The sequence below is a fragment of the Pinus tabuliformis genome, chromosome 5_2 (assembly GCF_031772625.1).
Source record: "Pinus tabuliformis cultivar Carrire ecotype Pingquan chromosome 5_2, CPIR1, whole genome shotgun sequence".
NCBI classification, from domain to species: domain Eukaryota; kingdom Viridiplantae; phylum Streptophyta; class Pinopsida; order Pinales; family Pinaceae; genus Pinus; species Pinus tabuliformis.
In genome coordinates, this window is record NC_142306.1 from 881434786 (window position 1) to 881450955 (window position 16170).

At 36.4% G+C, this 16170-nt stretch overlaps 1 protein-coding gene across 1 annotated transcript; it reads right to left on the reverse strand.

The window, feature by feature from the left end:
• Window positions 1–1750: 1750 nt before the first annotated feature.
• On the reverse strand, window positions 1751–3064 carry LOC149162125 (disease resistance protein UNI-like). The gene has a single exon (XM_089435102.1). It carries the CDS (start codon window positions 3062–3064, stop codon window positions 1751–1753), a length of 1314 nt encoding a protein of 437 aa, XP_089291228.1.
• Window positions 3065–16170: the final 13106 nt, after the last annotated feature.

The window sequence follows — 16170 nt, forward strand, 5'->3', positions numbered from 1 at the left end:
TAACCATGAGTTTCAACACTGATTGAAGTCTCACACAAGTTACATTACCATCTCCCGTACACAAGGTGCATTGAGAGGACGGGGTGGTCGGTCCTCATGCCTTTGGTCCTTGCGCCTTCGGTCAACGTATATTATTAAATTATTATGTTGAATGTATAATATATTTGCCTAGCTATATGACTTTTCCCCATCTTAATTAAAAAAATATAGCTTCGACATATCTTGATTAAAATCTTTATTTCTGCAGAGAAATATCAAATTGTCTATATATTGGAACTACAAGTTAAGAGGGAAACATATGTTAAATGGCGAGTGACTAAATAAGATTTAATATAAATATTATATTTACAAGATATTACATACAAGTTGGACAATGAGTGACTGTAATCCATTCCACGTACGATATCTAAGAAAATATACTTTTAAATTTATCATCAAGTGACGTTTTCATGGTGGGTTCATCCCATTGAATTGCATCCCACCATTCTCTCTCTCCTTCTATTTTCTCCAGACACTTCAACTTATCCCATGCCCCACACAATCTCTTCAATTTCTGACATCCATGTACCTGTAGAAACTTAAGCATGGGGGGTAATGGTCCCAACCCTCCACTTCCACTTGCTGCCCCGATGGGCCCCACACACTCCAACGACTCTAAATACCAAAGACTCAACTCCTGTAGCTTTGGAAAACCCATCCCCAACTCCAACGCCTCCAACGTAGAGCAACCCTCTATCCATAGTGTTATCAGACATGGCAACTCCACGAGGAGATCTTTCAGCTGGTTACATCCATTTAGCCAAAGGTGTGCGAGCTTTCGGAATTGCGTAACCCAACCAGGCAGCCGCTCCACATCACATCTGAAAAGAGAGAAACTTTCCAGATGTTTCATCCCCTGCATATCCTAGGGAAGGTAATCTTGACCCTAAAAGTACAAAGATAAACGTCTCATCTTTGACCAATTTCCCATAACTCCCTCCTTAACTGCCGATTTTATTTCGACTTCCAAAACCTTGAGACTGCTCAAACTTTGGAGATCTTCCCATGCCTCCTCCTCCTCTAAATCCAATACAATCATCGGGCTAAACTGCAATCTCTCTAATGAAACAAATTCCGAGATACCACATGGAAGATGCTCCAATCTTAAGCAAACCCTTATGTCTAGGGCCCTCAAATGATTGAGTTCACTTATCCTCTCCGGAAGGCACCTTAAATGAACACATTGACTAACATTCAAGAATTGGAGCTCCTTCAGATCGCCAATGCTTTCTGGCAATTCCCTGATGCCCATGAGTTGTAGTTGGAGGGAGGAAAGATGTTTCAGATTTCTGATACTGGGCAGAAGAGACTTTATTCCTGTCATACTAAGATTAAGCACCCTCAATGAGGGCAACTCGTTCAGGAAGCTTCTAGGAATTTATTTAATACCAGGATTCTCCCTTAACAACAGAACTAAGAGGGACGAACATCGAAAGGTTGTGGGCAGGGAGCGTAGAGCATCCTCATCAATGACATTCTTGCACAGCCGTTGGTGTCTGTCTCAGAGGGAAAATGACTCACGCCCTGCCCTGCTTTAAAAAAACACATCTGCTCCTTCTGGTCAATGAGAATCACCAGATCACGAATGACATCGTGTATTTTAACAGACTCAACCCTTCCCACATTATCCATCTCTACCACCTTAATCAAACAACGATCTTGGAGGAAGTCGATAAAACTGTGCGCAGTATCAAGCAAATATCTCTCTCCACTACTGTTCACCAGGTCTTCCTGCGATCCACATGTCTATGACCTTTTCACAGTAGATTTCTATGTCTTCGGGATATGCTGCAAAGTACACAAAACACGTCTTCAAATAATCTGGCAGAACATCGTAACTCCATTTCAAATGTCGGAATACTTTCTCATCCATTTCTTCGTGCAGCACATAAAACATCTTATCAATGGTTTGCATCTGGAGTAGAGCATGTTCCCACTCATGTGGATAAACTTTATCTGCCATTACAGCGACAACTACATTTATAGCGAGAGGCAAACCTTTGCATTCTCCCGCTATTTGTCTTGCAATGCCTTCTATTCCCCGTGGAGCATTTGCTCGCTTAGAAAATATCCGCCAGCCCTCCTCTTGCAACAGAGGTACCACTTTTATTGGATCTTTGGCTCCCATACTGGTACATACTCGTTTATTTCGAGTAGTCAAAACAACTTTAGAACCAGTGTCATTCATTGACACTCCTAGGCTTTGCAGCTCAAGAGTCTTCCACAAGTCATCTAGGAGAAGAAGAAATCTTTTATTCTTTAAATAAGACCATATCCTATGCTTTCGCCCTTCCAAATCATATTTGTCAGGGAATTTTTGCTGTAAGTTTAATCTACTGGCTATGCAATCTTGCAGCTTTGAGATATCGCAATCTTTGCAAACTGTTACCCAAATGATGGGATCAAAAGAACTCTGTACCTTGAGGCTATTGTTGATGGTCTGAAGCAGCGAAGTCTTACCGACACCCCCCATGCCATAAACACCAATAATTCGGGTGTTGCTATCTTCTGTCAACCTCTCCTCAACCTCCGACTGTAAAGATTTTATTGCATTTCCTACAAAACTAGCTTCGGGGGTCAAAATTTGCAACTGGGTAGGCAGATTAGAATCCCTATATTCCTCGATTGGAGGAAAATCAGAATCCTTCTCTGAGTGGAGCTGAGCAACAGTTACTTTCCAATCTCTGATATCTTTGTTGATTCTGTAGAGGCCTAAGTAGTTAGGACACCAACTTAGGCACCTTCTGTGTTGCTCGTAATCTGTGCGAATAGATTCTGAACTTTCAATGGCCTCGCCCGCCTTATCCAGCCAAGCTTTCACTACTCTTTTAGGGTTCATTTGTACTTGAGTGAGCTCCACATTTATATCATGCCTTAGATTGTTCAGATGCTCAACTTCATGCTCCATGTTGCGGAAAGATTGAGGCAAAGAGATGACCAATTTCAACTCTTGAACAACCTTTTTCAAGAGGCTGGGCAAAACATTGGCTGCAGCCCCACTCCCAATATCTAAGCAGTAGGCCATTGCATTCACAAGAGTGAGAAAGCGCAAGGTCTTCCAAATGAGAGGCGCTCAAGATTTCTCTTCCCACTGCAAAAGAACTAACAATATTCAAATATTTCTGCTCTCAAATTGCAGTGAATGCATCCATGAAGTAGCAAGCAAGCATGAGTATTTATTTATTTTCTCCTGTCTATTCCTATTCAATAGCTCGGAAGCAGCAACTCAACTTGAGTTTAGGTGGGTGGAAGCAAGCCATTTGTCCCCTCCAAAATGGCCCCACCTTGTTCTTCTTTTCACTATTTACAGTGGCCCTACTTAAGAGGAGGTTTGGATACCCTCAATCTCTATAGTACCATTTCTATTTCGATTCCAACGTAATTTTGATGAGAATCAATTCTAGGCTTTATTACAGAAATTCGTATTGCAGAGATGGGAGGAACCTTTACAGATGGCTTCCATATCATGGGCTTCAAAGAAGCTTGCAATAGCAACACAGCTGCTAGGCCTTGCTGAGTCTCTTCTCCACTTTTTCCACTTACTCTAATTTACACGAACCCATATATGAACCCATGCATGAACCTACTAACACATTTCTCTCTCTGTCGACCTTTCATGGCTTCCTCGTCTTACACAGTTTGACGACCCTTCTGTGCATTGGTGAACCTCTGGCGAACTTTTGGCGAACCTCAATATATAGTAACTCAAATGGATACTACCTCAACAACTCATTTATAATGCACAAGTACTCAGATGCGGAAACAAGATAACACTATTTTATATTAATTCAGAAATGGATTACAATGGATTACAATATGTTCAATCCTGAGATAGACTGTGTTCGCTTTTACTAGACTTTTTCTACTCAACAAAGAGATAGCTTACTGGAGGCTACCTGGAAATATCACAGACTCAGTCTTTAAACAATCAACACTCATATAGACAGACTCTCTAAAGATCTGGCCACTTTAGGTTCTCACTTGTGCCGAACACACAGATGCGCAGGCTTCTCAGATCACCTAAGACTTTGAGATCTCTTCGTGATGCAAACAAATCAGATCGAAGTCCACAATTGCAGAGCAGGAAAATACCTCGACTCTAAAAATCTTGTCACTCCGAATGCCTCTTATGAGCCTTACCCCTTTCTTATATAGGAAAAGGAGGGGACAATCATCCGACCATCGGGCAAACAAACTTAGTACGAAATATTCTGTCAATCCATGAGATGTGGCTCAAAGCACACCAAAAGTCGGGGAAGTGCTCCGAGTCTCATGAGGAAATAATCTTTGTACTATATTTATATAGTGAAAGCATAAACTTTACATAGTGGATGCTTTTTGAACAGTAAAGCCCACTAGAAACTTGGTCACATTCAGTCCGTGACTAGACATCATAATTACATTGTAGATACTTTTCGGAAAAGCCCACGAGAACCACTTATATATTGGGACTACTAAGAAGTGTATTCCCTGGAAAACGGATTCTAGGATATATGATACCATCCCATGCTTTAGTATAAATTCGTTGGATGATCATGGGTTTATTGAGTACATATTGATGTTTTATTTTCGTCATGACTAGCCATTCATCATGCCTAGCCATGAATTATTGTAAGGTTGCATAGTTAGGGTACTGAAATAAATCTCTGACCCTTTTACATGGTATATGGAAACATTATAAAATATTTCTTTCAAAACATTTTTCACACTGCATTTGGAAATAACTTTCATAGTAGACTGGATCAATTGTAGTTCTATTTACTCCATAATCTTTCCACCAGTCTCTTAACCATTATGCTTGTTGATTTTTCTGCATGCTTCCTGTGGATCCAAATTTAAGCTTTGTATAATGAGTTTCATCTTTTCCATTGAAATTTAAAATGTCCCACCATAATTTTTTGTATCCAGAGAAATTATAAATGGTATTAGGAAAAATGTGATTTGGATCATTTTTTGGCCAAAGTGCAGTATTATTTCTCATCATTGGCCAGTTTGTATTTCTGATTCTATTAATCGAGAAAAATCTATGAAAGATTTTCCTTCTGTCTCCTCCTTCTGACCATACCATTGAAATGTCATGGAAAGCATATTGTAATGCTTCTTCAGCTTGGTGGGATGCGGCCATACTGCTGTTGTACACATATCATGTATCCATCGATTTCCTTTCGGAAATACTCTTCTTTCAGGAACAAGATGTAGGATGTCAGTGTGCGGCTGTAAGTCTGCATCTAAAACCTTTGTATTTCTGAGCTGCCATGTAGGTTTCCAATTATTTTTATATTCATCCCAACTTTGATCTTCATTGGTTGTTCTCAACACTTCTTGTTGCTGAGCTGGGTCCCATTCTGTCACAATGATCATCACATGTTCTTGATGCTGGTTCTGAATATGTTCTCTACTGAGAAAGTCTGGCAAACAATTTTCATCTCCTTTTATGTGCTCCACTTCAAAATCGAATTTAGCAAAGAGAGGTTGCCATCTTGCGAATTTTTCTTCTCTTGGCTTTTTAATGTCTTTGGTCAAGACTTTTTTGAGAGCTGATGCATCTGTTCTGAGGAGAAATGGCTTATTGACAAGATGTACTTCAAATTTATCTATACAGTTCCATGCTGCCTTCACTTCTTTTTCTATGGTAGAGTAGTTTCTTTCAACAAGATTCCATGTACCTGAAACAAATTGTACAATTTGCTCTTCATTATTTTTATATTGCTTTAGGATGCCCCCCATCCGATGTTACTAGTGTCAGATTCAACAATCTTATATGCTTCATCATCGGAGATGTGCAAAATAGGAAGGGATTTAACCTTGGCTTTTATATTTTTCACTGCTCTGGTGTGTGCTTCAGTCCAAGGTTCTGGATTCTTTCTAAGACGCTGATTCAACAAAATTCTATCTTTAGCACAATCTCTGTAGAAATTGCTAACATTGTTTAAGCATCCAAGGAACCTTTGGAGCTGCGTCTTATCTGTAATAACATCTGGAAATTTACTGGTTTCCAAAGCATGTTTTTGCAGAGAGATTTGGCCATTAAAAATTGTATGACCAAGAAAGTTAATTGAAGTTTGATAGACTTCAATTTTATTTTTGCTGAGAACAAGACCATTTCTTTTAATGGTATTTACAAAAATCTCTATGTGCTGAAAATGGTCTTGGACATTCTTTGAGAATATAAGAATATTATCAATATATACAATTAACCAGTCAAAGAAGGGTTTAAAAATGGAATCCATCACCTTTTTAAATATGGATGGTGCATGTTTGAGACCAAAAGGCATCACGTTCCACTCATAGTGCCCTACTGGCACACTGAAGGCAGTCTTGAATTTATCTTTTTTCTGAAATTGCAACTTGCCAAAACCCTGACTTTAGATCAAATTTGGAGAATATTTTATCTCCTGCAATTTTTCTGATAAGATCTCCTTTATGATGGATTGGGTAAGTGTTGTCAGCTAAAACAGAGTTCAAAGGTTTATAATTTATTACTTGTTCGACCCTTTTATTTACATAGAACCCATAGCAGTTCCAAGGGCTATCAGATTATTTGATTAGCTTCTTCTCTAGTAGTCTTTGTACCTCCTTTTCATAGAGATCACGGTACACTTTATTCATTGGAATGGCTTTGATTTTGCAGAGCTTTCCTGTATATTCTACCTTGTATGGTAGTTCTACTGAATACTACTTTCGATGCCAGAAAGCATTAGGTTCTTCAGCACAACATTCCTTTTCAATCTGCTATTTTATCTCAGCAATTTTCTTCTGGTTGGCAGGATGCTTTAACTATTGTGAGACTTGAATTGTAGATTTTAGATCTTTAAGATCTAACAGCTTTGACTCTGCTCTATCCAACTCCTTCATGGATTGTACCATTATCGAAACTCTGGGATTTGAAATGTAACGCATCTCAATCCTTCTAGGGGTGCCACTGGATGTTGGAAGTGTGATGAAATATCCACCTTTGTTTTTCTTCAATTTGATAGACCCATGTGGTTCTACTGCAGCCAAAAAGATATTGCCAAGAATACAGTCTACTGGGATATCTCCGACTACAAATTTTAACTTTATACAATGATTATCAAAACAGATTGAAGCTTTGGGTATTTCATATTTAAGTGTTTTGTCACCCAATCCAATCACCTTTCTTTCTTCAGATGTCCAGTATTTAGTTGGGACAAATTTGGTGTTTAAAATATTAACATCTGCTCCTGAATCTATAAGAGAAGTTAGACTAAACATTTCACCTTGAATACATATGTTAACCTGTACATGGTGTTGTTGATACTCTATTGCAAGTATCCTCATTTCCTGAAAACCAGCAGTGGGATCCCTTTTTCCCTCAAATATCTGGATATTTGAACCATGGAAGTCTGGTGGATCAAATTCATCTAGTGGATCTACTGCATCCATTTGTTTTCCTTTTTCTAACCTTTCAACCTGAATCTTTAATGCAGAAATTTCAGATTTAAGGTTATGAATTTCTTTACTTACCTTCCCCAAGGTAAGTGCACAAACCTTATCTTGCTGTTTTTGCCGTTGAAAAGATTTTTCATTGCGATCATAGGAGGCATCAATGAATAAGGGCTTCTTTGAAGATACTTTACTCTGGCTGGAAGATTTTAGTTGGTCCATGAACGCTTCAGTAAGACGGTTTTTCATCTCATCGTCTTCCATTGCTCTTATTTGTGACAAAATCTTGATTTCTTCTTCTTCTGTCTGGGCCATTAAGACATTTTCTTTTTATTTGATTTCTGGTTCATCATTAGAAGAATCACCAAAAGAGTCAGAATCTGTGTTTGAGTAATTACATTGGCATTCTTCAAAATCTAAGCAGTTACAAGCCTGAGTGTGAAGATTCAATTCCTCATATTCTTCTTCTGATGTATAAATAGAACTGGAACTAGAGTGTCCAGCGGAAGAATAAAGTAATTGTTGTTGCTGAATCAGAGGATGATCTCTGATTACTACATTTTAACATTGCTCTGTTTTATGTGTTCTAGACCCACATCTCATGCAAAACATTTGGGTCTCTGGTTTTTCTGTTTTTACATTCTTTTTCTGTGATAGAGGTTGAGATTTCTTTCGTCTATTTTTATTGGACTCTTCTCCTACTAGACATCTATTTGCAATGTGTCCAGTTTACCCCAAAGCTAGAATGTTAATTTGTTCCATTGTTATTTCTTAGCACTATGTAGATGGATATCTGATGGCTTGTAGTAGTGAGTTCTAGGGACATACCTGTAATATCCCTTTCTCTGTTGCTTTCTAGGCCTAGAAGATAGGCCTTTTTTCTTGTAATGGTGCTTGGTGGTATTTTCATTTCTTCTCTAGATCTTCTCTTAATATTTCTTTTTCTGACTAATGGATCATCAATAGATAATCCATATCTACTGCAAATAGATTTACTGTTTGGAATTTTAGACAATTTTTCAAGAGATTTGTTAACTTTTGTGCTAGTGCATAAGCCAACCAAAGCTTTTGTTATATTAGAATAAATCTATCCCCATGTATAAGATTCAAATGGCATTTAAAAATTTTCTTGCAGGCGAATATAATCAACAAACCTTGAAGGTAAGGCTGCTAAATATACCTACTTCCAGAGGAGGTTCTTTGAATCTTTTACCTCATAAATGCGTTGCATCCAATCTCGATGGAAATCTTCAAACTGGGACATCTTGTTGCGCTTTAAGTTAATTAGGATGACTTCATGTTTATCAGCCATTTCTGCTTCTAATTCACACTAGTGCTCTACAATCATGGAGGTTAATTCTCCAATCATGTTATTCTGAACAATCCCATCAGAATTTTGTATATTATTTCCTTGCTCATCTTTGAGCAATCGTTCTTCCATTTTGGCTACTAGATCTGGAGAGGACTCAGTCTCCCACCACCGTAATAATGTCTCGGTGAAGCATTGTATTATTGTTTTACAGGCTTCTACTTCATTTTTCCCTCTCAAACACTTGAGCTAATATTCAGTGAACATCATGTCCACCATTTTCTTTATTTGAACAACACTAAGGTTGTCAATGTTCCATTCTTTGTGAGAGTCAGGAAAGAATGTGCGGGAATCTGGAGGTTTACCTTTGCCTCTTAAATCTGGAGCAGAATATTTGTTGTACTAGCTTTCAAAGGGCTCGTATATAGGAAGTACTTCTGCTTCCTTTTCTTCTTCTTGAACAGAGATGCCAAAGAGATGTGTTCCTCTGAACTAGAGGCCTCAGTTTTTCTTTCTGTGTAGGTGCAACTTCTTTAGGAAATAGATGGGGAAACCTGTCAACAGGTTTGACAAGATCTTGTATTTTTCCACTTCTTTTGTACAAAAAGGAGGATGGAACTGGTTTATCTTCTTTTGATAAAGACATTTTATCAACTTTTCCTACCAGTTCATTTATTTTTCCTGAAGTAGAATCAATGTGTTCTAGAATGGCTTTAGCAAAACTCTAGCCTTCTCCTAAGACTATTCCTCTGTAAGAGGGGAATGTGGTAGGAGTTTCAAATTTGCTGCCATCTAATGTTGAATAGTAGTGTTTAGATTATGTGGCTGCAGTGCTATCAATCATCATCACTGTTTCTGATTGTTTCTTCTAGATCCATGAATAGAACGAAATCCAGGTATTGGTTTCTTCCATGAACTGTTTCCAATCTTGGGACAATCTAATCTTTTCTTCAATTGAATGACTTAAACCAAATTCTTCAGCCTTTGGATGAGTAAATATATCCCAATTTAACATAGCCTTTATCCATTGAGCACCAATTTTGTGTTTTGGATAGCGATTCATCAAAGTAAATTGTTTTTGCATTTCCATGACTGCAGGCTTCTTACAGTGATTTGGTATTTTACCAAATCTTGAATCTGGTATTAAACCATTTGCTTGCTCTAAGTATCCTAGCCCATATCTAGCCTTTGCTGGCCTCATGGTGATAAATATTGATCTTAATCTTGGATCTTCATTTTCTAAAGTGGTTATTTCATGCATCATCAAAATATGCTCAGACTCATGGGGAAATGGTATGTCTGAACATTTAGGGTTTGCACAAGGATTTACAGAAGTAGAAGTTGGAGCTTCTCCCGTCCTAGGATGATGATTCTCATGCATGACCATTTCAGCAAGATGGTTAAGATTTACAGAGCAATGGCATTCTGGACATTTTACTTCAAGTGAGGAAAAATTTACTATCTGTGCAAACTCAAATAATGAAATATGTTTACAAGAATTTGAACTGGAGCTAGAGCAAGTTGTATCTACAAGCTCAGGATTTCTGTACAATGGTGAACTTCTGCACATTTGATCTATTCTTTGCCTATCAATAGTTGATCTTCGAGGGAAGGAAAGAATAGCAGAAGAGGGTTCTTCTCTGATATCAGCAGAAGTGATTTTCTTTATGGCAGGAGGCTTGGGATTAGATACCACCCAGTGTTCAGGGAAAGTAAGGTCTTCCCATCTTATAGTTTGGTGTTCAATATTTTGATTTCGAGAATCTGTTAACACAACTACACTTGCTTTTGACTCTTTGTTGGGGGCATGTAAGTCTACATGATAGAGGGTATTTGTATGATGGAAGCAACCTCTAGTTTGTATAGCAACATTGTGTCTCTTTTTGGCCATGTCAAATCCAGTTGTCTGGATTTGCATCTGAAGCATATTTTCAATTGTTTCATCGAAAACATATACAGAGAAATTAGGATAGCAATCAAAATAGACAGGGCCATTGGACGAGGGAGCTACAATTCCACCTATCAATGAGTCAGTGTATTTATTATGGGTCAAATCTCGAACAGTGGCCAAGACAAATGTGTTTAGACCCTGATGCATTAAAGCATGAATCCCAATGTGTATACATCCCAGATGAAGATACTAAGTTTTTAATCTTTTTCCCTCGACCTGAAGTTGTTTAGAATTCAGAAGAGGAATAGATTGGACAAAATCGGAGTTTTCTTGAATTTGGCTTATAGATTCCTTAATAGAAATTCTAGTTGCACCTTTTAAATGAAAAGCAGACAGATCTGAGTAAACTTCAGATGCATTTATTCTGGGTAACTGCCATCTAGTAGAGCGCTGTGTTTCTTCATACTCTAACTCAACAGAATTTAGAATTAGACTAGATGCAGATGCAAACATATCCCTAAGGGGATTTTCTTGAACAAATGACTCTCTTTCTTCTATTTCACGGAAAGAAATAGACTTTCTGAAAGATTCCATTTGAATATAGAGTGTTGTTGAGTACTAATCGTTGAACCAGACGTTAGTGGCTCTGATACCATAATACTAATTTACACAAGGGCTTCAAGGAAGCTTTCAGGGGCTTAAAATAATGACTCCATGAAAAGAAATATGGAATATTTAACCCCATGCAATTTTAAACAATGAATGTCATTTATTCTTCCCATAATTTTATTGAACCCTTTATACTTTAATATTTACATGTAAGGTTTTTTCATTCTTCCCATAATTTCATTAAACCCTTTATACTTTAATATTTACACTTCGGTTTTTTTTATTCTTATGGATGTTCTTACAATTCTTTATTTTATATTAATAAAAATTTAATAGTATCACTTTTTAAAAATAATGTGTAAACAAATATTATTTGTTATTTTCAATTCTATGGATCAAATTTAATCTCTAATCAAATATAATTCTACATTTTAATATTCTAAAGTTGTGAAAAGCGAATTCTAATTCTATTTTTAAATGTTATATATTATTTTCTCACAAGGAATTTTAGATGTTATATATTCTTTTCTTTCATCTTTCTTAGAAGATCTTAGATGTTATATATTCTTTTCTTTCATCTTCCTGAGAAGATACAAATAAATTTATTAATTTTATTTTTATTTTAAAATGTTATATATTTTTTTCATCTTTTTAAGAAGAGAAAATTAAATTTATTATTTGATCTTGACTTAAATTTATTTTGTTTTCTAATTTATTTAGTAAAATTTTAATAATATTAAGTGAAGTTGACTATACAACTCTATAATAAATGGATTAGTTGTGATTAATACTTAGGATTTAGTGAAATGGATTATACAACTCCATAATAAACAAGTTAGTTGTCATTAATACTTGGGATATAATCATAAATATATATGAGTTTTTCTATGCAAATAATCCTAAACAGATATAACTCGTTAGTTGTGATTAATACTTGGGATTTAGTGAAATGGATTATACAACTCCATAATAAACGAGTTAGTTGTGATTAATACTTGAGATATAATCACTGTTGTAAACTATGACCAATAGGTCACTGTTACAGACTATGATTTGAATGCAAGGTAAGGACCTATAATTTGTTATCACGATATACTTGAAAGGCTCAATATATTAGATAACTAGTGGTTGTATGCAATAGATTATTAGTTTCAAGAAGTTAAGGAGGGTTACATTGTAGAGTTTGTTATTAATTATAGTTGACCTCTTTTAGCATTAATGAGAGGTATTTTAGGATGAGGCCAATAGGAATATTTCTCAAAGTAATCCTATTATGGAATAAGATTTTGTTTTTGTACAAACGGTTGATGTAGATGATATCAAGCACAATGGAAACATAATCCCTTAGAAAGGGGGGCTTGATGAAAGAGGAAGGGAAGATGAAATAGATCGTAAAAAAAGGATCTAAAGGAGTGAAATAAAGTTGTGACAAGGAGATATGAATGCAAGAACGTATTATGCAAAACAATTTGGAAGCTATAGATGGATACTTTAAAGAAAATGAGAGAGGAAATACTAGGTAAGTAGTATGGAGAGAGAGAGAGAGAGAGAGAGAGAGAGAGAGAGAGAGAGAGAGAGAGAGAGAGAGAGATGGTATGCCTAAGTATGCAAAGGAAAGAGAGGAACTAGAGGTATGTGTAAAGAGAAGAGAGGCACTAGAAGATATACGATGATAATTTATGATAGAGTTGAAGTAGAAGATGTCAATCCCTAATGGAAGGTTAATGATGAGAATGATTTTGAGGAACATGTGACTCATGATTTACAAAAAACGTAGTCCCTAAGTTAAGTGAAGGATGATTCCACTGAAAGTGATGATACTTTAGCAATTGTAGAACTATTGGAGAAAATGAAGATCAAAGAATTCTCTAGATACATTGAAGAAGAAATTAGATACAATGGATTTGAACAAACCCCTTTAGAACCATCCCCTGCATGTACTCTAAAAAAAATGATAATTTTTTGATAAGTATAGAAGTTAGAAATATAAACGAGCAAAGAATAGGAATAGTAACAAATAATACAGGTGGAGCAATGACAAGTAATTTCAATATTTCAATGGAAAGAACAACAATTGATACAATTATTAGGCCCCTATTATAGACATATTTGGGCACATCAACCCCAAACTTATATGTTGATAAAATAGGGCTCATCAACCCCCAAAAGAGTTGTTTCATACCCTAAAGGAACATAATCATCTAAATACATCATTCCCCAAAAGCGCCATTTGAGAAACCATCCAGAAATAGCCTAAATTGTACCATACTAACTCCTTCACTAGCAAAGTGCGATGCATACTAACTGGTCCACTGCCAGGGTGCGATGCATACTGATTAGGCCTTCTATAGGGTGTGATGGGCGAGGATGGACAAATGTCTGGGACAGTTTTCTAAGTGGATGCTCTTAGAATCTTCTAGAAACTTCCCCTCTGCCACTTGCCTCTCTAAATTCACACAAGGATGAGTAAGATATCTAAACTTTAGTTATCTCTTCTCTTATGGAACCAAGTGTAACAAGTTGAATGACACTAATCAAACCCCATGGATGACTCACACCCTTGCAAACATCTATAAATGGATCCATCATTCAAGAGATCTAGAGGCTGGAAGGTGGTGAATTGTAAGTAAGTGCTGATAGTTTGTAATTGAAGAAAGAGCATTGTATTGTTGGAGTGATCTTGCTATTTCATGAGGTGAAGAAGGATTGAAGCTGGGAGGATGATGCTGGATCAGACAACTAGGTTGTAATTCTCCCTTCTATCAATAAAGTTCTTCAAGTTTTCTTCCATATGATTGTGCAATTGTGAATGTTATTATTTGTGAATGCTATCATATGTTCATTATGTATATGATTATGTAGTGTTTATGTTGCAATATATCACTATGCTTTGATGGTTCTTTGTTGTTGTACATGTGCAGGTACTCTCAAAGCGTGTTAAGTACGGGGAGGAGTTGCGGGTTCTATCAAAGGAGAGAGAGAGCAAGCAAAGGATCAAACGAAAGTTCTAGGTTGGTTCCTTTATCTTTCTCTTATCTGTTACACATAGAAGAAATTGTTGAATAGCTTTAAACTGTTGTTTCTAGGGTAGCTGCCAAACCTATAGGGCTAGCATTCTTTAGGAATACTAGTTTTCCTAGAAACAAAATGGCGAATCTATTGGGGAATGAATAGATGTTTTTTTGTTGTTATTGTTTGTTTTATGTTCGATTTGATAAACTATAGATAGAGTCTGAAGTCAACCAGGTAGCTTTCGAACTGCTCTTGCTTTGCAATTGCATAGTAGATGAATGTTGCTTCAGTCAATCTCTGGTTTAGTTTATGAATTAAAAATTTGACTTGGAAGCACATCTAGATGCCCTTTTGGTAGCTCAATAACCTCTCAAGACATTCCATCATACTTTTCTTATCATTGTTCATCAAAACCCAACTTAACTCATTGAAAACAACTCCACATTTGAGCCAAAACCCATTTCAGTTGCATTCCTTGGGCCATCACGCTATTTTTCACTGTGACTCAGTATACATAGCACCTCCCGAGTGTAGAAAGTGCGATCCATCTCAATTTCTGTGAAGCCTAAGTACGATGACTGATTGAACTCTTTTTCCATCTAGAAATTGAAGGATTTTGACCTGTTTTTAGTTTTGTTTGGTTGTTTTGCTGCAAATGAACAGTGCCTCTTTACTGAAGCTTACTTGCATCACTTAGATTAGCCTCAATTACATTAGGATTAGTGAATTTTTTTTGTGTATTTGTTCATCATTTACAATCCTTTTTCGAAAAGTTGTTTTAGTCGATTTGTCGCTTTGGTACAAAAAGTGTTGTAATTGTCGTTTTTTGTTGAAAAGAGAAGTGTCGTAAATTCTTCCTTCCCTTAATAGTAGATTGAACTTTTCTTGATGCATTTGATTTGATTTGTTTACATTCAAAGTGTCAAAAGCATTTTTGTTCAAAATTGAAAGTGTCATTTTTTAGTCTTCCTTTCTCTTTTGAAGAAGAAATTGTCGAAAATGTCATTTTGAGTGAAATATTTCAGATCTTTGCTGCATTTAGTTTTCCTTTTGGCATCTTTCACATTAAGGAGAGTGAAAACAAATACATGCATTTTCATTTAGCATTTTTTGATTTGTGTGCGAAAATATGATTTAGGGAAATGCACTAGTGTGTGCTCTTTGCTCTTTTCTTAAAAGCACTGTTATCTTCTTTCCCTAGTAGCTAGGATTTTCATTGCTCAAATAAACAAAGATTGTTTATCATTGTAGATTGCATCTTAGGAATTTCAGATCATCATCACGTGGTGAACCATTGAAAGGAAAACTCTAAACAATATCAACTTTAAAATGAATTTCAATGAACCTAACAACGCTTTGGAACTTAACGCAACATATCTAGAGGTCTAGGCTAGTGACGTGTTCCAGCGTTGTTAAAACTAGTGGCTATCATTTTCATTAAAGGTTGAGTGATTCATCCTCCTTTATATGACAAGTGCTAGCTCGGACTTGTGCTCCCTGTACTGTTGCATATATATTGGGAGACCACAATGTGCTTAAATCCTTTATCCATAGGAAACTGAGTCTGCGCCTTATTGATCGCAATGCACTGAACACAACATTCAGGAAGATTGACTGTCATACATAATTCCTTGGTAATTTCTTTTTAATTTATCACCAAGGTGTATATTGCAATTTTGCGATTGGTTTGGTAATCCCTCTATCTAGATTTTCCAGAGTAGTCACTTTCATTCCTTTTCGACTCCTTAAAAGAAAAGGTCCATTTGAGCACTTGTCCTTTCAGGCTCATTAAAAATTGAAGGAGACTAGAGTCATCTTTAGATTTTTCTTGACTCTTTAAAATTGAAAAAGCAAAGTTGCATCTAAGTGTTGTTAAAATTAATTGATTGCGAATAACATTCCTATT